The following is a 21,458-nucleotide window of genomic DNA, read 5'->3' as shown; positions in this document are numbered from 1 at the left end:
TGAAGCCTTGGGGCAGAATTTTTAGCAAATAGCAGTCCAAGAGCTGCCGTAAATTCTTCATTGCTCTGTGTCTTTAAATCAAGACTGGGTGCCTTAATAAAAGGTTAGGCTTCTCTTCATCAAGTAATTAGTCTTTTGCCAAGGAATCCCTTGATGAAATGTCATGGCCTGTGTTTTCCTGGGAAGTAAGACTAGATCATTGCAATAGGCCCTCCAGGTCTTCAGCTCGGTGGTGCCCGATTTCTTTCCTGACCTCGAATTACACTGAGAAGAGCAGTTTTTCAAGGAACAAGTCGAGAAGTAAAGTTCTGCATGAATCTTGTGCAGGAGTACCAGCAAACCGCTGAGGCATTCGAGGAGAGCGGCCGTGCTGAAGCAGGTCTGCCCTAGCAGAAGTTAATGGAGCTGGGTGTGGTGTGTAGGACTGAGTGGGCAGTGGTGTGGGAGACAGCTCACTGAGCCTCAGTGGTCTCAGAAGCACAGCTACACGTAGCTGCCCCTCCGGTGCATGGTACCTCAGCTCCTCAGCCGCTGCAGGCGACGCCTGGGGAAGCTGTCTCCATCCCTCGATGATGGTGGTGCCTGGGGAGACTGTTCATTGCCCGTTCTCCTGTCCCCACAGGAGACTCCTGGCAGTGACGGGGAGCAGCGATGCCTGGTGTGAATCACGGCGCGCCATAAGCCAGAGCTTGTTCCTGGCGTACATTCCCCACCCTCAGCAGCAACAGCTCTCCATCTGTGTGCTCCGGTATGCAATGGTTACAGTCCATTAAAGGCACACGTTCTTGGATGGTGGTGAGCCACGGAAGTGCAAAGGCTTTTTTTGGGAAGCTCATTTCTTCTGGCCTGCCCCTGGGATGTTCACCCAGTACCTGCCCTGGCTGTCAGACGCTGCTTGGGAAAACGTGATTTCCCCGATGAGAAGTAGGAAAACATCCAGCCCCCGACTCCCCAGGTACCGATCAAGCAGAAAAGAACCACCAGAAGTTACCACTTGCAAAATGGTCACGTTAAAACAGCAGCATTTAGGTTTTGGCCCCAAAAAGCATGCTGGAATAAGTACTTCTGAGAAATGGCAATCCCGTGTGGGAAGAAGCTGTCGCAGTCAGGAAATAATTGGTGGACAACACATATGTGCATGTGTGTGTGTGTGTGTGGACAGGGGAAGGCAGGATGGTGAGTGACTTGCTACTTTTATTTCTTGTGGTTTGATCGTAATACTGGCCTATAAATTGTGAACTGCTGCTCTGCAGCTGCTAAGATCGTGGCCCTCTTGGCACTACTTACAGGCACTGGCAAGTTTGCTGACGACACCAAACTGGGAGGTGTGGTAGATACACCAGAAGGCTGTGCTGCCATTCAGCGTGACCTGGATAGGCTGGAAAGCTGGGCAGAGAGGAACCTGATGAGGTTCAACAAGGGCAAGTGCAGGGTCCTGCACCTGGGGAGGAACAACCTCATGCACCAGTACAGGCTTGGGGTGGACCTGCTGGAGAGCAGCTCTGCGGAGAGGGACCTGGGTGTCCTGGTGGACGACAGGTTAACCATGAGCCAGCAGTGTGCCCTGGCTGCCAAGAAAGCCAATGGGATCCTGGGGTGCATCAAGAAGAGTGTGGCCAGTAGGACGAGGGAGGTTCTCCTTCCCCTCTACACTGCCCTGGTGAGGCCTCATCTGGAGTACTGTGTCCAGTTCTGGGCTCCCCACTTCAAGAAAGATGAAGAGCTACTGGAGAGAGTCCAGCGGAGGGCTAAAAGGATGGTGAGGGGACTGGAGCATCTCCCCTACGAGGAGAGGTTGAGGGAGCTGGGCTTGTTCAGCCTGAAGAAGAGAAGGCTGCGAGGGGACCTTATAAATGTCTACAAATATCTGAAGGGTGGGTGTCAGGAGGATGGGGCCAAGCTCTTTTCAGTGGTGCCCAGTGACAGGACAAGGGGCAATGGGCACAAACTGAGGCACAGGAAGTTCCGTCTGAACATGAGGAAGAACTTCTTCCCTCTGAGGGTGACGGAGCACTGGAACAGGCTGCCCAGGGAGGTTGTGGAGTCTCCTTCTCTGGAGATATTCAAGACCCGCCTGGACAAGGTCCTGTGCAGCCTACTGTAGGTGACCCTGCTTCGGCAGGGGGGTTGGACTAGATGACCCACAGAGGTCCCTTCCAACCCCTACCGTTCTGTGATTCTGTGATTCTGTGGTGGTCTTAAGGTACAGGGGCTTGTCGCCTGCACCTCGATACAGCAGAGTGTGGGTTGGTTACATGCTCATCCCGTGCCTCACTAAAACGTGGCAGTGACTCTGTTCTCCTTTCCCCACGAAAAGCTGCCTCTTTTCATGTCTTTGGTTCTGCCAGACGCCCCAGTTAAATCCAGTGCCTTGTTAATGAGACCTGCTTTGATGAACGAGCCTCTCCTCCTTCCTTGTACGAAGGTTTCAAACGAGCTCACCCGTGGAGGAAGTGTGGATGGGGTGGGTGGCTTAGGCAGGAGCACAGGCGGCTGCGATGGGACCCGCAAGCCGTAACCAGGCAATTTTTTCCCCTCAGAAAAAGGTTTAAGAAAGAGACAGACAAGGCATAATTGAGACAGAAGGATGCTGATTTCATGGTTTATTGTCACATTAAAAAAGTAATCTTACTGATGAATTAATATTTGCTTTTTAATATAAAAGTGCTTATTCTTACAAATCCTTAAGGCTCATTCTGTTACATTACAGTAGGATTTTTCACCATCCCAGAAACTGTGCTACATGAGTTTTATATGAACTGTGGACAGAGCAAAATCTCTTAAACAAATCATTAATAATTTCATTGCCTTTGCACTCATGAACCTGTTTAATTGTGTAACATAATTTAACATGAAAAGAAACAAAAGCAAGATTTTCTTGCGTCTTCTCATTTGACTGGGAACTGATCCCCAAGTGATTTCTGTTTTTCTTGAGCGAATGGAACAAATACAGTTGTTTTTGAATCTCAGTTTTTTACTCGTGCAGCAAAAAGGAAGGAGTGAGACAGAGGAGCGTTACAGGTGTTGTGTTTAGCCTATGTTTCTTACTAAAGAGAAAAGCAATGACTACAAAGCACAAGTACTGTTCATGCGTGATAGATTTATTTTTGTAATGTCCCTATGTTGTACTTTTACTTAAGGTAAAGCTCCCACCGAAGCCAATGTGAGTTTTGCCTGGGGGAGGAATAAGACCAGGGCTCTCATGGGGAACATTTTAGATTAAGCAGTTTACTCTTTATTTGTCTCACAATGGAAGAACGATAGAGGTGAAAGTTACTAAAGCTCTTGTTTGTATTGATCACAAGTGGAATATGATTTCTCGCATATACTATGAGACACAGATAGAGTATACCATATTTAATTTTAATCATAATCAGAGCTATATTAGTTGGATGGGCAGTGAATTTGCTATTTCTACTTAAATTTTAGAGATCTATTTACTGCAAAGATCATTTTTTTGGTGTGTCAATAATAGGGTCAAAATGCAGTAACTGAAAAAAAATACCTAATGCAAAAGATAAAAATAATTTAAAGTATTCTGGAGCAAGGGGGGAAATGCTAACTGATCTAATAAATAAGGCAGTTTAAAGCATTTGTGACTGCTACCGTGATATATGTACATACTTTACAGCATAAATTACTGTACAGAATACTCCGTTTGTTAACCTGTGTAAACAATATTGCCTGCTGTATGGGGACATACTGTGGGATTATGCTCAGTGGAAAGATAAACTGCTGTGGCTTTGGCTGGGTGGGGGAGGCCTCGGGCAGCACACCCTCAGAGAGAAACACGAGCGATGCTTTATGAGCTGCAAATAAAGCCATCCTGACTCGAGTAATTTTACAAAAAATCTTCTGACGTTTGTGGCTATAAACAAAATGTGGAAATTAATCTCTGCGGTTTGTTACAAAAATAATTCTGGTCATAAGCTGATCTTCGCGTACCTCGTCTGGCCAGGGACCCTCGCTTAGAAGTTTGCTGGGTGAAAAGGGGAGGTGGGGAAGAGCCGCGATGTGGGAATACCCCGCCACGCGCCGTCTGCACTGCCAGCGCGCCCGTCAGGAGGACGGTCGGTGGCGGGACCCCACGCTGGGACCACCGTGTTGCCTCTTCAGCCACTGGTGCTACGCGCAGGGTGGGAAACGGGGAGGGAATTAGGACTACTGTGATTGTTTATTATAGCCCCCTCCCTGGCAGTGTTCAAGGCCAGGCTGGATGGGGCTTTGAGGAATCTGGTCTAGTGGAAGACGTGTCTGCCCATGGCAGGGGGGGTGGAACCAGATGATCTTTAAGGTCCCTTCCAACACTTACCATTCTGTGATTCTCTGACTCTATTGCAACTGGCTGGAGAAGCAATGACAATTTAAGCATCCTATTATTTTGGCTGCTCTGCACTGTCTTCCCCACTCATTTGTTTCCCGCACCCACTTGCAGGATGGTTTGGTTTTGGCTTCTGCATGGTGGCAACTCCATGGAAGAGAGTCTCTGTAGGATGCCTTCCGCAACATGGCCCTGGTCAGTGGACACCACTGCAGTCCAGGTTTCCATTAAAACTATGCCCCGGAAGGCAGTGAGCTGCCGTAAGCAAAGTGTGTGTGTGTGCGCGCGCAGCCATGATTTGTGACACCAGTTCCTGCCTCCATCTGCCATGGCCAGCGCAGAGTGAAGTCCCTGCACAGGCGGACCAGGGGTTGGCCTTGGGCTGCCTGGAGAGCCGCTCTCACACCGCCGGCTCCCCTGCCTCGGCTCCCACCCCTCCGGCTGCCGCCCGCGGGAAGAGCCAGCCTGCCAACGGCACCGCAAGCGCACCTCAGCCCGCCTGCTCTGAAGCTCTCAACACGACACCGCTCCTTCTGCCTCCACCGACAGCAAGGGACACTGCCTGGCCAGCCCTGCCGGCTGCTGGGGGACTGCTGGTCTGCAGGCAGGCCATGAGCTTCAGGTGGCCCTGGGTGGCCTGCAGGCTGTTCATCATGGATGAAATTGTTGCTTTCACATAATGAATTGAAAAATGAATTTCCATGAAAAAGAGTCATATTGGCCTCATGCGGGTTCACGGCCAATCTCATCTCTTTCTCGATCTACAGAAAAACTGTTTCTTCTCTTTAAAGTAAGCCAGCTCTGCTTCCAGACAACACACAGAAAAAATGCCTTCGAGTGTTTACTAAACTGTAAAATATATTTTCTTGATATTTCAGTAATCCTAATAGATGAAAGGTGCACATTCTGTCCTTGAGGAACTACTTCTTTGGATTTGGGCCCAGTGAATTAGAGAGTGGGTAAGGCATGATGCTTTAAACACCTCAGAAATAAATGTATTTACTGCATACCTATTTTCCTGCATACCTGCTCCCTCCCAGCGTGATCTCAGCCCCATCCTGCATCAGTGCATCCCTATTTTAGCAATTTCAGCAGGCACTCTTGTTAGCAACAGTTACAATTGTAAGCGTGGGGTGGGATTTATATCACCTCTATATCTGAGCTCATCACCTAAATTCCACTTGTAGCCAGTGGGCAGAAACAAGCACTTCTAGAGTGTGATTCGTTGTGCTTATTTTAGACCTTCAGCCCAAGATGAGGTGAATCCCACCTTCTGTGTTTTAGTCAGGACCCTCTTTTCTCTCCCATCCCACTTTCTCTTGCTATTTAACCCCACCAAATTGTTGCAAGGCTGATTGTGTGTCCTCAATGGCCTAAAAAAGGTCCTTGCACAGGTATGAGACCACCAGTTCCTGCTGGTTCTACTGCAGGGCCATAAAGTGGCAATGCTTGTTTCAGCAGATCAGTAACACAAGGCCAGGCAATGGTGCTGGACCTGGAGATGCTGCTGTAACCCCTCCAGCCACACTGCTGTTTCACACGGGGTATTTGAGTCACCAGCGCTAAGGGCTTTCAGTTCCCAGTTTCAGCCTCTCCCATCCACCTTTGGATACAGAGAAAAAGAGCTGGCTGGAAATTGTTCATGGAGTCATCAGCACTCACTGTCTCTTCCTCAGGAAGGAGCTGACGTTTCTTGCTAGGAATAATGGGAGAAAGTGGGCACCAAGTCAAACAAGTGGAGTGGAAATGAGAAGAAAGCAGAAAGGTCCTGAGCTGCTTGGAGCAGCTCTGCACTGCCCTCCGTCTTTTTTTCTGTGAGTAATTTCAGCTTTCCCTTGTCCTGTACGTCACAAGCCCAGGCTGGGAGATGGGGTTGAGGAAGAAAATGTCTAGAACTGCAGAAAGAGCCGACTGTGGGACCAGGAAGGCAAAATGAAAGGCTGAAGAGATAAAAAATGAATTACTGTATTGATCGTGACGCTAGTTAGCTATGTGGGATTTGCTGGGGAAAGCCAGAAGTCCCCATCTTTCCATACAGCACCTCATGCAAATGGAAGACAGACTTGTCTGTCATGAGTGAAGGCAGACCCCCAAAGTGACTCTGACGTCCAGAGGGACTTTGACAGACTTGAGGAGAGGACCTGTGTGAACCTCATGAGGTTCAACAAGGCCAAGTGCAAGACCCTGCAGCCCAGCATAGGTAGGGCCAAGCCGCAATATCAATACAGACAGTGGATGTACTGATTGAGAGCAGCCCTGCTGAGAAGGACTCGGGGGTACTGGTGGGTGAAAAGCTGGACATGAGCCACCAATGTGCGCTCGCAGCCCAGAAGGCCAACCGTATCCTGGGCTGCATCAAGAGAAGCGCAGCCAGCAGGGCAAGGGAGGGGATTCTGCCCATCTGTTCTGCTCTGGTGAGACCCCACCTAGAGTCCTGCATCCAGCTCTGGAGCCCTCAGCACAGAAAAGACATGGACCTGTTGGAGCGGGTCCAGAGGAGGCCACAAAAATGATGGGAGCGCTGGAGCAGAGAGAGAGAGGGCTGAGAGAGTTGGGGCTGTTCAGCCTGGAGAAGAGAAGGCTGCGAGGAGACCTTATTGCAGCCTTCAGTAACTGAAGGGGCCTACAGGAAAGACAGAGAAAGACTTTTTATCAGGGCCTGTAGTGACAGGACAAGGGGCAACAGTTTTCAACGGGAAGAGGGTAGATTGAGACTGGACATAAGGAAGACCTTTTTTTCAATGAGGATGGTGAGGCTCTGGCACAGGTTGCCCAGAGAAGCTGTGGATGCGCCTCCCTGGCAGTGTTCAAGGCCAGGCTGGATGGGGCTCTGAGCAACCTGGTCTGGTGGAAGGTGTCTCTGCCCGTGGCAGGGGGGTTTGACTAGATGATCTTTGAATATTCCTTCCAACCCAAACCATTCTATGATTCCATGATTCAATGATAAATCTAAACTGGAAATGAAAATATCCTTTTTCAATACAGGTGTTTTCCAACATGGAAGTAAGAAAAAGACTAAGCAGGGCCTATCCTGTGGTAAATGTTATCTATGTCTAGCTTGTTCCCACAGGAAGTGTTTCCTTTCATATCTGCTGACAGGGTGAGAATTCCGTGTCTAAGAATTCCAAGTGGAGGAGAACAGGATAACGAGTGCTAAGGGAGGAAGGATTTGTTAGCATTGCCTGAAGAACGTGAAAAGCACTAGAAACATTTTGCTCATTTTGCTGGTGTTCAGTCCTTGGTGAAGTGCTTTTTGATGGCTTCTAGAGGTAACTTGTCAGAACAGAGCTGGGGGTTTGGCATGGGGATGCTGGCTAACGATGGTGTGATTTGGGAAGGTAACTCCCCGGACACTGTGCTCCCAACATATCTCTGACTTCCCAGCTCAGTTACTGGTAATGTGCATCATGAACAGACACATATTTTGTTCTGAAAGAGATTTTTTTTAATGTTTCATTAAGTGACTAGTCCTCTCTGCAATGCACCATTCTAAAAGAAGATTTCCATTGATTTAAAGTTATTTGAAGCTGGATTTGGAATAACAAATGATTTGAGTACTTCTGAGGCTGTTATGAGAAACAGGCTTGGCACAACTGGGGAATCAAATTTCTTGCACAGAAATGCAAACTGTCTCAAAGACATAAAAAGATTTGACATTCTTAGGACGGCTACACAGCACTTGGCTAACCTATGCTGTTTGTCTCATTATGTACTGTTGTGACTCTTGCTCTCTGCAAGGATCAAAGTTGTAGATACTCTGGGAACAGCAATTTCACCTAGGCTGTGACTCCCCTCAGCGCTAGGCACAAGTTTTATATACTCAGGAGCCTACACTGAGAGCTTACACAGTATTTAAGGATTTTGAGGGTCTTGTAGCTCTGGACTCAGGGGTGAAATTCATCCAGTGTACTTAGCAGTTTTTTCCATAGCTCCTCTACAGCAGTTTCCTTCTGAGGATACAAAGTGATTTGCAAACATTAATTAATTCTCATAAAGCCCTATGAGGCAGATAAGTGTTAAGTATCCCTGTGTTAGTACATATGAGAAACATGAGACCTGAGTGCCTTATGATCCATGCCGTTCTCTATATTCACTCCCAAAAAGGAATATGTGCCTTGGGACAGAGGAATTCCCCCTTTTTTGTCATTCTCTTGTTTTCCTTGGACCCTCTGGAGTCCTTCAAGGGTAGCAGGGATGAGGCTGGGATTCAGGCTGCAGCGTGTGAGATTCAAGCTCAGAAAAGATCAGAAAAGAGAGAGAGCCTTGCTGTATTTGCTGCTTGTTTTGTGGGGGGAAGCAAGGCCCTTCGTGCAACCTGTGGATTACATGCTCCATGCACCGGCACCCGGTTTCAATGGTAGCCTGGGCTGCCAAAGCGGAAAACAGTCCCGAAAGCGGAGGCATCCTTGTGGACTGCCGAGAACGACAGAGCCAGATGGCAAGCAGAGGCAGAGGAATCACTTGAAGAAATAGCCCCAGCGGAATGTCACCTATCTCACTGAGGAAAACTGAAAGGATCTTAGCATCTTTCCTCCAGGTAGCTTCAGTGAGGTGAGGGCAAACAGAGCCTGAAGTGACTTTCCCAATTTGTTCTTTAACCTTAAGAACAATTTACAGCGTGGCAACCAGTAACGCTGGACACAGAGTCTTGGCCTTATTGAGGGCAAATGGCAGCTTTACGGGAGAAATTAAAGTAGCTAAATTTTCATGCTAACAGCATAGGGTGAGAGACATTGTTCTCCAGGTTTCGAGACAGACTAGACATAAGATCATACGAACGCTTTTCTGAATGCATTCTGACAAACTTATCTGTGGTTGCATGCCTTCCCAGCCCTCGGTGCACAGCACATAAGATAATGTAACAATTATAATTATGATAGTGATCAGACCTACCAGGCCTTTTTAAGACAAAAAGTCAGACTAATTCTCTAGTTTCAAACACAATGAGTTCAAATATGTGATGTAAATGCTAAAAAAAAAATACTAAAATGAGAGGCGTGTTAGGTCTGTGCCAGCCAAACTTCTATTGTTATCTGAATAAGTCCATATTCTTCAGGCATTGTTTGTATTTCTATTGTGCCAGGAGATTTTGTTCTTTAGTTTGAAGATTCTCCCTGAATGGGGGAGGGAAACGTTGCTATCGCTGCGAAAAAGGAACATTTCTTTCTGACATATTAAGCATGAAGAGGATTATGTACAGGCAAGGCATATTGCAGTAGGAGATGTCCTTAATATAGCTTTGACCGTGAACCCATGACCCTCCAGAAAATTTAGGAGAGTTAAAAAACCTATTGCTTTGACAATCTTTTCATTAAAAAAAAAAAGTCTTCTTGTAAAAAGATAAAGGAATTCATCCACTGTTATTTACATAAAAGTCAACCTTTTCTGCTTAAAATCACGAATCATTTAATGTCACATCTGCAGGATATCTGAGGCAGATGCCATTAATCCAAGTCATTTCGCAAATTCCAATTTCATTTGGATTAAAACCTACAACTAAGTCAGGGAAGAGTATATACTGTACATGCGTTAAGGCTGGTGACTACTAAAGTCTCTTGCGGAGATAAACTAAGCACGGATTAGCCAGGTCTAAGTATATGTGCTCATCTAGGGAAAAAAAAGGATATCCTGACATTTCAGTGATGTAGATTTGAATCAGTAGCCATGAAAAATGGTTGAACATTTGTATTACAAAAGAGATACTATGGCACAGTCCCAAAGGTGCATTTCTTATAAATTAATTAGCTGCACAAATTATTTTGATAACAGTTACTGCACTTCTGAGGTGATATGGCTGCTCAGTGATGAGTATTTGATGATCAATGGTAGGCACTAGTAATATCTTTCATGCTGAGTGACTTTTATTACTATTTAGATTTACAGTATATACATATGTGTTTGTATCTACACTTAGGGCTTGCTCTTCTAACCTCCTTTGCCAGGGGTCCTCTGTTCACTAGAGCCTCTTCTTTTGGAGCCCTGTGACATTTGGATAAAAGAAACAGGCAAACAAGGGGTTAGGGTATCCTGCCATGCGACAGGGAGGACTATGCTTGGCTTTTGGCCACACTCTGCATATGCTTTGCTCTTACCTGTCATTCATGCCACCATGAAATACTACAAAGGATTAAGGCCAAGGGGTCTGTAGGATCTTGCTGTCTGTGAGGAACCTATAGGCTGCTCTGCATTTGTTGCACCCACCTGTAACGTGGTTCCTTTGAATGCATTCCCATTGCTCTACCAGCCCTGACCGATTCAGGAGCCTCTGTTTGTAAGCAAACCTCTCCCTCCAGGCATAACCCTTCTGGATTTATACAGAATGACTTCCTACTTTCACAAAGTGAACCTGAACATTGTTATGGCATGAAGAGGCCTGCATGCTCCTGGGCTTTTACAAGAGCTTAAAACAAGTAAGCATCTTTCACGGAACCCTGAAGAGGAATGGTCTTCACTGGGTCCCATCCAGAACACACCTTCGACTCATGGTGAAGTGCCTCAGACTATTCAGGGTCTAGATGTGGAGCATATGCTTAACCAGATCAGACCTAAAAGCCACATGCGCTTTCCCAGACCAGGCCCTAAGCAAATGAAATGAAGTACTCATTGTCACCATGCCACATTTAGTCATCTAAACAGCAGCAACCATATACAGCAAATAGTCTGCACAGAGGAGTACTCCATCCTAAAGAACCTCACCAAAATAGTATAGCTGCAAGAAACCCTGTGGAGAGAAGGCCAAAACCTCCAATTCACTTACAAGTCTAGTTGGTTTAAATGGCTGCTATTTCATCCTGTTAACACCACCAGAAGTTAAGGCTCAGTGTGCTCATCAGACAACACAGACGATGCCAGCACAAAAACTAAAAACCAGTGTGTTTCTCCATGGAAGCAATGGGTATTTTAGCTGGAATAATTCAGTATAAGAACAATGTACAAGAAAGGACAATCATCTACAAGAGATCCTCAGTACTTGGAAATATTACAACAGGACAGCGTTAATTCTTGCATTTCTTTGAAGTTTTTTGACATATTACATCCATACAAAGAGTTCATCATGATTAAGAAAAATATCCCGATCTTAGTAAAATAAACATGCTTCAAAGTTCCTCCATACTTGAAACTCAAATGCCACATGTGCAATAAAACTAAACTCCATTTAAGGCAAGTAATATGTGTCACTTCCAACATTTCTCAACATTAAATAGCAGTAAGGGCTCCCACACCCCCAAACTTATCTGAAGATAAACACCATAGGCACCATCAAAGAAAACAGAAGCTAAGCTAATTGGAATTTCACTTTCCTGATCTGAGGAGAAACCCCACAGTACCTTCATATGGTGTTGAAGCAGCTGACAGAATCCATTCCTACTAGTCTAGTAAATCATGGCAGGCTTCCACAGCCAAAGATCAGACAAGTAATAAACAAAAAGGCACCGATCAAGTTCTCCATGATAGCTGTGACCAAACAAATTGTGGGGCGGGCAACAGACAGATTTAAGAGTGACGGGAGGACTCAGAGGATGTGTATTTTGTCATTTAAAGACAGGTCCGTATTCACTCTTAAAGCCAGACGCACTGTCACACTCAAGTCCGTGCTAACAGGTGACCACAGCCTGAGCTCAGGACTTCTTTTGAGGGGGAAGTATCTGAGCACCACACAAATATTGGCCCAGGATGGCTTGGGGCTGAGCAGTCCCTCGTAGCTACCCTGCTGAGCTGCTTCGAAGAATGGAGTGAAAGCTCCGAGTCAGAGCAATAGCTGGAGTTACGGTAAGCAGCCTGGACAGAAAAATGCAGGTACATGGGGCTCAGTTTGCTCTCAGGCCCGCTCTTTACCACAGGGTACGTACAGCCTGTGCTACCAAAGATGTTTTACTCAGAAAATGTGTCGTATTGTTTGGTATCTTTTTTTTTCAAAATGCAGCTCTTCAAAAATTGGGGAGGGAGAAGAAAGGCGGCAAGGACCAATCAATCAACCTTCGCTATCAGTGGCTACTTCTACTTGTATCTTTGATTGAAAGAGTCTTTTGTACTCACATTTCTTTAATACATAAGTAAATTAGATTAGACAACAACAATCAAAGGGTCCAATCAGTAATTTGGACAAGAAGAGTCCAGTGAAAGTCACTGGAGTCGCTGACTTGAGTAAAGGCTGCAAATCTGATTGAAAAAAAAAATATTTCCAATACAGAAAAAGAAAACTAAATGTGTGAAAACCACTGAAAACGAGCAAAAATGCACTGAATGCAAGCACAGTTGATACGAACTGGCCTTGACCTCAGATGACCCAAATTAAACTCCAATTATTGTGGGATTAATTCTTCTGGCATGAAAAACACAGCCTGTCAACAGGAACTGAAAACATCCCATAAATCAAGAAACGTTAATGCCTAGTTGCGGATTATGCATGGAGAGTGAGAGGATTACGATAGGAAACAGTTCTTAGCCTGATGAGCAGCAAACTCAGCTTCCCAGATAAAGGAAATTGCATGTAATGCTCTCATACAGCCTAGAAGAACCTGCTGCAAGCTTCTGCAAGATGAAAAAGATATGGAAGTCAAAATCTGTGGGATGAAGCCTTCCTATGCACAGCCAACAACTGTTATAAATATCTCTGTCTCTCTGTGTTTACGCAGCTGAAATTAACACATTTTCTTTACAAAGTGGATTGCAGTTTGCCATATTTTTTCATTATCTATTTACTGTCAGTAACAGAATGCAATTTTCCACCATCTCTTTTAAGTTCTTGCTATCAGCATATCTGCTTTCAGGCTTTTTGCTTGACACTGTAGGTTATACGCTTGGTGAGGAGCTGAACAAGAGGTAAAGTCATTTAAAAAGACAAGGAGATTACGAAATGCATGCAATTTGTTGAAACTTATTGCACATGAAGGAATGCCGTCTTTCTCCAACTTAATGCAGACTGCTCAACTCCTCTGTGTGCCCTGCCCCAGTGGGGAAGTAACAGGGAGATGGCACATTAATATTGAAACCTCTGTGACGTGTCCATGCTCGCAGGAAAAGTTCTCCACGTCTATGATTTGTCCTCATTCATTCCAGTTCAGGAAAGCCCTTGTGTATGTGCTCTGCTGAAGTCAACGGGATTTCAGTACAAGCTTAAAGTCAAGAATCTGTCGAGAGCTTTCCTGAAGAGGGATCTGTGCTTATTGCACTTGGTTCAATCAACCCATGAGATTTTGGTTTTTGAGCTTTTCAGCACAAGAATAGAAAGGGTATGTTTTGTGCATTAAGATCTTTCTAGTATTTCTAGTGTATGAAAATGTTTGGAGAGTGGCACAGAACAATTCATTCTGAAGAGACATCATCATATATTGTACATACGCACACATACATGTCTACACTCAGAAAAATTTTGCTCAGTATTGAAGAAATATTCACCTTTGTTTGGATCAATGCTGTGGTCGACTATTTCTGTAGCACAGTGTCCAGAATAACTGAATTATCCATGAAAGGTATACTGTCCATGTGAATGGCACAGCCATTATGACAAGTGAGCGCTATTCCGCACCCAGTGAAGTCCTTGTTGAGTGTACTGAACTAAATGCTCCATACTGCTGTGCAAGGTGACAGGTCCCATCAGTGCATCCAAGTCGTTAAAAAAATCTGCAGGGAAAAAAAGGATTCAGCATCAGCAGAGTGAAGCTGTATTTGCTACTTGTCACCCTTTAACAGATTTTATTTTCTTGCAAATTGATTCAAGCTGAACATTTCATGGGAATGAAAGTTTAGTGCTGGTGAGATTAATTTTAAAGCCCTGTGGTTCATGATGTTACAGGCTGATGCACAACAATTTTCTTTTTAAAGAACAAAACAGTGAGTTCTTCAGCTTTGCTTTTCATTAATTTCCATTGAGTCTTGATAAAGCAAACAGATGCTGGGCAAGATTTATTTTGAGATTAAGGACAACTAAATCAAAAAGTCTACACACAAGTGTCTGTCTACACAGATGCCAGATATTTAAGCTACCATGACAGAGAAACAGAGGCCTATACAACATGGCCAACCCAGCCTAAAGAGTAATTTAGCTAGCTAGCCACTAGGGACTTAATTCAGTTGCCTACTTAGAGGCATGCAGTGCCCATTTGAGATGCTCTCAGAGAGTTCACACATATAGCCCGGAATGGCAAATCTAACAGGGGACGTACAGGAGAATTCTGGAGTGGCAGTGTAGGTAAGGATACTTCAAATGGCATTTGGCAGCTATGGTTGGGCAACTGAATCGTATCCCTGTCTCCCCTTCAGGGTGAACTGAACAGCTCTCTTAACTCTGCTGTTTGTATTGAACAAAGCTCCATTAACTGCAATGGGAGATTAGGCCCCCAACTCATGCATACACACACCTACACTTACGTGTCCTCATTTTGATTTGAACCCTGCCCGTGCCCCTGCCTTAAATACATAAATTGCCTGAAAACCATGGAATACTTTATTATTGAGTCAGATGCTGAGGCACTTGCTCATGGTTAAACCCGTTCAGCTGAGAGAAGTTTGCTCTGAAGAGGGAGCGAGACACCTCGTTCCCCTCCGTGTCTGCTCGGACGGGGAGAGGGCCAGGGGCTGTTCACTCCTTCTGCAGAAATGAATTGTGCTCCTGCTTTTTGACGTGGTCTGGCTAAACGCATCCCAGCCAGCTCCATGACTTTGGGGTCAGGAAGCTGCCTTGCCTCCCACAAACCTTCCTCTCCAGAATGACACAGATGGCAGTGAATGCTGCCCACAGCTATGTCTGTGACCTGGCTGTCACCAGTCCTGACCAGCCAAATAAAGGAAAAAATTAGATGCTTTTGAGCGAGACATCTATCAAAATTGTCTTGTTGGGCTGCTTTGGAACAGACTAGGAGCAGACTGAAGAAAAAAATCACCTCTGCAGTCCTACTTTGCAGACAGGATTCCTATGAAAATAGTTAATTTTCCTGATCTGAATCATGTGACAGTCTTCTAGAATCGCCCAGTGACTCGACTCACTCACCTCTGTTTTCCTTGGCCAGGTTGTCAGCCATCTCCCAGTAGTCATAGCTGTGCAGGATGCTGTTGGTGATGCTGACGTGGTTGGCAGCCATCTGATGAATGCGCTGTGGAATGCTGATGATAGGGGATGGGGAAGGGGCCCCTGTGCTCCCCTGGGATCCTACAGAGCTGACTGGAGAAGGGCTAGGAGACATGGGTGATGGAGTTCCTGTGCTCCTGAAATCAGATGTTAATACAGTTACTTAAAAGGTATTGGGATTAAAAACATCAAAGTATTAGAAGATACTGCAGGTGAGAAAATGTAATTTCTGGCTGCCAATCTGATGTAAGTTTCTGTGTGACTTACTTTCCACTGGCACCCCAAGGAGACGGGTTCTGGGCAGCTTTTGATGAATTCTGTAAAGGAAAAAAATTATTCACTATACATATAATTTATATAAGACTATGAAACGAAGAACATTAAACAGTCTAAAAGTAAAGAAATGTAAAGAAAAAAATTGCATAGGTACAAGTATTCAAGTCTCCTGACGCAATAAAGCCACTTCAGCCTAATTTGGTGTTGTGACGAAGCAGTGCTGCAGCACAGACTCAGATCACAGGCTATTCAACACCCTGGGATGGGGGTGATTAGGAAAACACACTAGTTGAAACTGAAACTTTTCACAGAAATCCTGGGAGTTCAGAATAAAGTGCTGCCAGGACTCTTTGTGAGGTTTAGGCTGGAATTTCTTGTGATAGAGAAAGCCAGAAGGATTTCTCCCTGTCCTCCTGCCCCCAAAGACAAATGTCATTCCCCTAGGACCTGTGAGACTGTGCAAGCCTGCTCAGCCTGGCTGACAGCAGGGGTGCGAATCTGAGGCTCCCTCAGCTCAAGTGGGTGTTTTAACCACCAGCTCAAGGATCTCTCTCACAATTGCTCCTCTTGGAGCTATTACCCTTGGTCTGAATACCGCCACATCATTCACGGGGCAAGAGAGACTGCCCTTGTTGACCGGTGGTTCTTCTAGCTGCAAGGCTCCCCAGAAGCCCCCAGAAGGGGACATTAAATCATTCAGTGTGATCTCTCGTATACCTGCAGTCATTAAGACTGTCACTGGTATACTGTGCTTAGGCTAAAGAATTTTGCTGCTTGATGACAGACTACCTTGTACAAGCACTGTGTTTAAAGAGCAGGAGAAATTCAGGTGTCCGTAATAACGGAAACTGGATAGCTAAAATGATTCCAGTACTTTATCTGCAAGAGCTGGTGGGAATTTACTGGCAGGTTCCCACCCATTTGACTTGTAGAAAAACTCCTCCCCTCTCCCAAATGTAGTGACGGATTTAATCCTGGGCCTGTGGGAAAAAAGGGTGTAAAAAACCAGAAGTCTACAAAACAAAAACTTTTCTGGTCCACCCCCTCCACAGCCTCATATTCAGCAATGGCCAGTTTCTAATTCTCTAGAGGAAAGTGACCTCCTTGCGCCGCCCCCTGAAACCACGCATCCAGATAACTGTGTGCTGGAGAACAGCTCTCCCTTCTTGACACCCACGAGAGACCAAGTGAAGTCCTGCAGCTCGCGACCTGTTTATGGATATTGTTTAAATGCAGGCTGCAGGTGTTGCAAGCTGCAGGTGCTACAAGCCTTAACAGCAGTACAAAAACTCTTGGTCTCTCATGGCTTAGGAAGGAAAAATGATAAACAAGGGGCTTCAAAGCTTTACGGATTTCAAGGTCAGGAGTAATCCCCCAGCACACTCAAACTGCAATTTCCCTTTTCCACCAATCATGGAACTTTCACCAGAAGTTAAATTACTTCTAAAATTTATTTTATTTGTTTTAAAAAGGATAGCTAGTCATATAGAAATTCGACAGCACTACTTATCCTCCTTGTTTTCCTGCCTCCTGTATCTAATTTTAACAGGCCTCACAGTTAGGAAAACGGATTCTGTTTCAGGGTTTTAAGACTGAATTTTCTTAACTTCGGTGCCAGCTTTTGGATTTTGTTGGTCCAGTGCCAGCAAAGCTGCATGTCACCTGGCATTACCAGCTCTGTTTCCATACGCACAATGATCCCGTCCTCCTCAACATGTTCAGCGCTAAGCTGAACACGTCTCCTGAGCCTCTCTTCATAAAAGTTTGTTTTCTCAGCTTTGACTCAGTTTTGTGTCCTCTTGTGTTCCCACATCTTTCACGCGCACACCAACACTGGCTGTATTTTAGCAGTGATCACACCAGTGCTGTGTGTGCCCTGGCACTCTTCCTGCAGTTTGACACTGGGCCTTCTATACATCCCAGGTCAGTAGTATGAAAAATAAGCCTTAGAGTGTCCCACAGGTGATTCTTCCTTTAATGGGTTTTCTGGGTTTTTTTGGCAGGAGGGGCTAAGGTGTGAAAGATAAACAATGAAAAGTTCTTATTTACCATCCTAAATAGAACCAACCTGGGAATCCTGGCATTTGCTCCTCTTACAGAATAGTTTCTTTTTTTTTTTCTTTTCTGATCTTTCTCAGAACTACCGGCTTTCATCTTTCTAGTGTAATGGAAACTGAGTACATGTTATTTACTTACAGAGTTGGAAGCAAGAAAATATGAAAATCAAAGTGGAGTCACGGATACTTGCGTTGTAAATTTAACCAGCCTCTGCCTTACTGTACAACTTCCCACACCTTTATTCTCATGCTTTAGGTATATTACTCCAGCCTCTCTCAGTTCAGCATCAGAAAGGTGGGGGTAAGGATTCTAAAGGGTGGAATATTGTATCTTATACCACTTTGCTTACTGCTACCCATTCTCCTGGTGTCTTTATGCTCTCAAATGTGTCTGGCCCCTGAATATCTGGGGCTTCTTTTTAATTCTCTGCTGAATTATTTTTTTTTATAATGAAAAAAAAATACTTAAAAGGAGATTTAAATAATAATTTTTTCTTTTCTAAAAGAAAAGTGTGTCTAATTTTCCCTGCAAATGTGTGTGACAAGGTTTAAAATCTTCTTTGATTGATAATGTATGTGGAAGTTCTTAATGCAGTCAGCATTTCATGTCACTTGGTTTTGAAAGCTTTTAGATACCAAATATGAAATGAGTGGAGAATTGGCTTGTTTTCCACTGAAAATTATAGCAAATGGATTTTTTTTTCATTTTTACTTTCAAAGGTGAGAATACTTTCTAATGTGAAACTACGCTATCATTACATCAGCAGGAGCTCTGGAAAAAAACAAGCTCATCTTGGCTATAGCAGAGGATAAGTCCATTTTATGTTTTCTGTGAAACAGTTTCTGTCTGCTAGTAGGAGACATTTTACATGGTTGAGAGCCCGACCATCCTGTTCTTAATGCAGGTATCCTCTGAACTGGTAAAGAAAAATAAAGTACTGTAATAGGCACATATTTTTCCCCTGAAATCAAGTCATTGTTACACAAACATAATGTGTTGAATTATATATTTCTAAATTTTTGGAAGCAATTACAGTGACTTCAATTTCAGTTTGACAATAACGGATCTGTCAAATTCCCTCACTGTCTTCATGTGTTCAGAATCTGGTCATGTGCATTCATGCTTGTATTTGAATTTTTTCATTAAGAAATTGTTAAAGGATGGATGTTTTTCATTTCAAGGTACCTCCCTCTGCAAAAAAAAACCCAACAGATGAGCCCTGTGTTCAAAGTCAAATAGCTGTTCAGGTCCCCCAGAGCAGTTTGTCTTAAAGCACTTGTATGTTCATACTACTTTTTTTTTCAATTAGAAAGATAAAGGCTAATTTTGTGGTTGTAGATCGAACGTTGGATGGACTGACTGCTAGGTAAGCTCCACTTGAAAGGTTTTGTTCTTGAGATACTTTCCAGAGAAAGGTTGCCTGTCAAATAAAATATATTAAAATACTTTGAATGACTTCCAGCCTTACTCAGAATAACCAGGGTTTGGACCTGGCAGAGAGTGGAAACCAGAAGCAGTAGCAGGTGAAGCAAAGCAGGAAGGGGAAGCCAGCAGTGCCGTGTCACGTACATGGCAGGCCTTTTGGTTGCCCTCTGATGCTTTCGTACAGCTCTCACTGAAGTCCGCGTGGGCTGTTTGCCAGTTCCTTGGGTCAGAACAAGTCCCACTGCACTGTCCTACCTATGGATGCTGCTGAGTGGAAGCCTGCAGCTGAGGGCTTACCTAGATCAAAGTCTTCAACTCACAGGTAGTCTAGTGGGAAGTGTAATCCTTGAGGGGATTCTTAGAGCAAAATCTGCAAAAGTTATTTGCAACAGAGCTGCATAGCACTGGACAACTGACCAAGAATAATCAAATAATACCTGTTTGTTAGTACAATAAATTTCTCACCCTTCATAACGGGACACGGCGTGTATTTTGCAAAGAGGGGCCATTGCAAAGATAGCAGAACTGACTAGAGATCAGGTGTTGCCTGTTCTGTGGTAAAACTCTACTGGCTTCACAGGGGAAGAACTCAGCCCAGCGCAGCTACTGTTTTAGTAAGATGCTATGATGATCATTAAAGACTCCTATAATGACACACTGATGTGAAAACATGTCATAAAGAATGCACCTTGAAATACTCAATAAGCGCTTTCGAGTACTTGACCGCGTGGTCTCTCTTGAGTCGGAACATCCTCCAGTACAGAAGGGCCAGACAGCGGTAACTAGAACAAAAGGGAGAGTAGAAGGTAAAGTGTGCCCCCTGAACAGAAATCCCAATCAATTATCTTAAATTCTCAAACTAACACAGAGTGGAAGGCTGAGAGCACCTTGCTTACAGTTTTTATCACCATTTGCTTACAGTACTTCACACTTTTGGCACAGATTCATGAGCAAGGCTAGGTATTACAGCCAGGACAGGCCACACTGACAAACGCTACCGTGAGGTACTAAACGAACTACACTCAGAAGGGTTTGCAGGTTTGGGTTCTCTGGCCTTGACTCTGACTTGAAGTCTGCATACTTCACCAAAGGCCTCTCCTGTGAAAAGATCATTACAGGCCTGGAACCCAACATATGCGTTTTTTAAAATTTCTTTTTGTAAATGCAAAGGCAGCTTTATAGGGGTATCTTATCCTGGGACTTTATTACAGCAGCCTGGAGCCTGTGTAACGAACTAGGGTTATAATGGGTGTATTTTGTGTACACCCAGTGGTCTCTTCCAGCAGCTGGAGATAGCTGGGAAACAGGGGAACCTCAGACCTGCCCAGATTTCGCTGGCCAGGCTCTGCTGTGGGAAACCAGAGCAGAGATTGTGCTGGAGCCTGGAGGTCATTCCTAGGCCACCTGCCGGATTTGTTCCCCAGACGAGACCAGCAGCGGGCTGAAAAACCCAACGCGCTGTACCGGAACTCTCTGCCCCCGTGCCCCTCGTTAGTCTGCAGAGTGCCACGCACCTTTATGCTGTGTAATTAAATGAGAGTACTAGCTATTGACTATAATTACACACCACAATAACTGATAACCAGCAGTCAGGACACACAAACTCTTTTCTTTGCTATTGGCTTTAGGTGTCCCAGCCTGCTTTCTGAATCGAGAATCGCCACCCCCTCTCCCCAGAAAGCTTTTTGATGAGCAAGCATGGGCTTGCCCCCCCCAGTAACGCAGCTTTCGAAGCAAAAAACCCGCTGTGTTTTGCTTTCCCTCTGGCAGCAGAGGCCTGAGTTTTCGGAGCCGTGTTTAGTCTCGGAGCCACCCCGAAGCAGCAGAAGGTGCCTTGAGTTGGGAGCCTCCGAGGGCTGCCCAAACCTCAGCGAACCGCTCTCGGGAAAAACCCCCACCCCAGGCGGGGTTTTGCCAGAAGGGACCGTGCGAGACGTGAGACTCGGGGCGGCTGGCGGCCTGCCCCGACGGCAGCGGGTGCGCTTCCGCCCGCGGCCGCTGGAGGACAGCCTCTCCTCAGGAGAAGCGGGGTCGGGCGCCCGGCAGCCGGCCCGCCGGGCCCCGCCGCCACCGCCGCCCTCCCGCCGTCACCCTCACCGGGCGGCAGGCGTGCAAATGGCGGCGGCTCCTCGGCGGGCTGGCGGGCCGGCAGGCAAGGCGAGGCGAAGGGAGGCGAGGGGAGGCAGCTGCTCATCGCCCGGAGACGGCTCCGGCTGCTGCCTCCCCCCGCCCGGCCCCGGCCCGTGCTCCCCAGGCAGGTGCGGCAGCCCCGGGCCTTGGGACGCGGCTCCGCGCTCCGGCAGCTCTGAG

At 45.6% G+C, this 21,458-nt stretch overlaps 1 protein-coding gene across 3 annotated transcripts in view; it reads right to left on the bottom strand.

Annotated features, from left to right (window-relative positions):
• Nucleotides 1-2,595: 2,595 nt before the first annotated feature.
• Nucleotides 2,596-21,458, bottom strand: part of AFF3 (ALF transcription elongation factor 3) — a 341,137-nt gene continuing 322,274 nt past the window's right edge. For all 3 annotated transcript variants that reach the window (XM_075426755.1, XM_075426765.1, XM_075426776.1), the window contains exons 18-21: nucleotides 19,837-19,930; nucleotides 15,657-15,706; nucleotides 15,312-15,526; nucleotides 2,596-13,945 (exon numbers count right to left, since the gene is read on the bottom strand). In XM_075426755.1, coding sequence (XP_075282870.1) covers nucleotides 13,824-13,945; nucleotides 15,312-15,526; nucleotides 15,657-15,706; nucleotides 19,837-19,930 — 481 coding nt within the window. In that variant the 3' untranslated portion in view covers nucleotides 2,596-13,823. The remainder of the gene's footprint in view (nucleotides 13,946-15,311; nucleotides 15,527-15,656; nucleotides 15,707-19,836; nucleotides 19,931-21,458) is intronic.

The sequence above is a fragment of the Opisthocomus hoazin genome, chromosome 1 (genome assembly GCF_030867145.1).
Source record: "Opisthocomus hoazin isolate bOpiHoa1 chromosome 1, bOpiHoa1.hap1, whole genome shotgun sequence".
NCBI lineage: Eukaryota > Metazoa > Chordata > Aves > Opisthocomiformes > Opisthocomidae > Opisthocomus > Opisthocomus hoazin.
The sequence above is the reverse complement of the archived record's forward strand: the minus strand, read 5'-3'. Positions and strand labels throughout refer to the sequence as shown.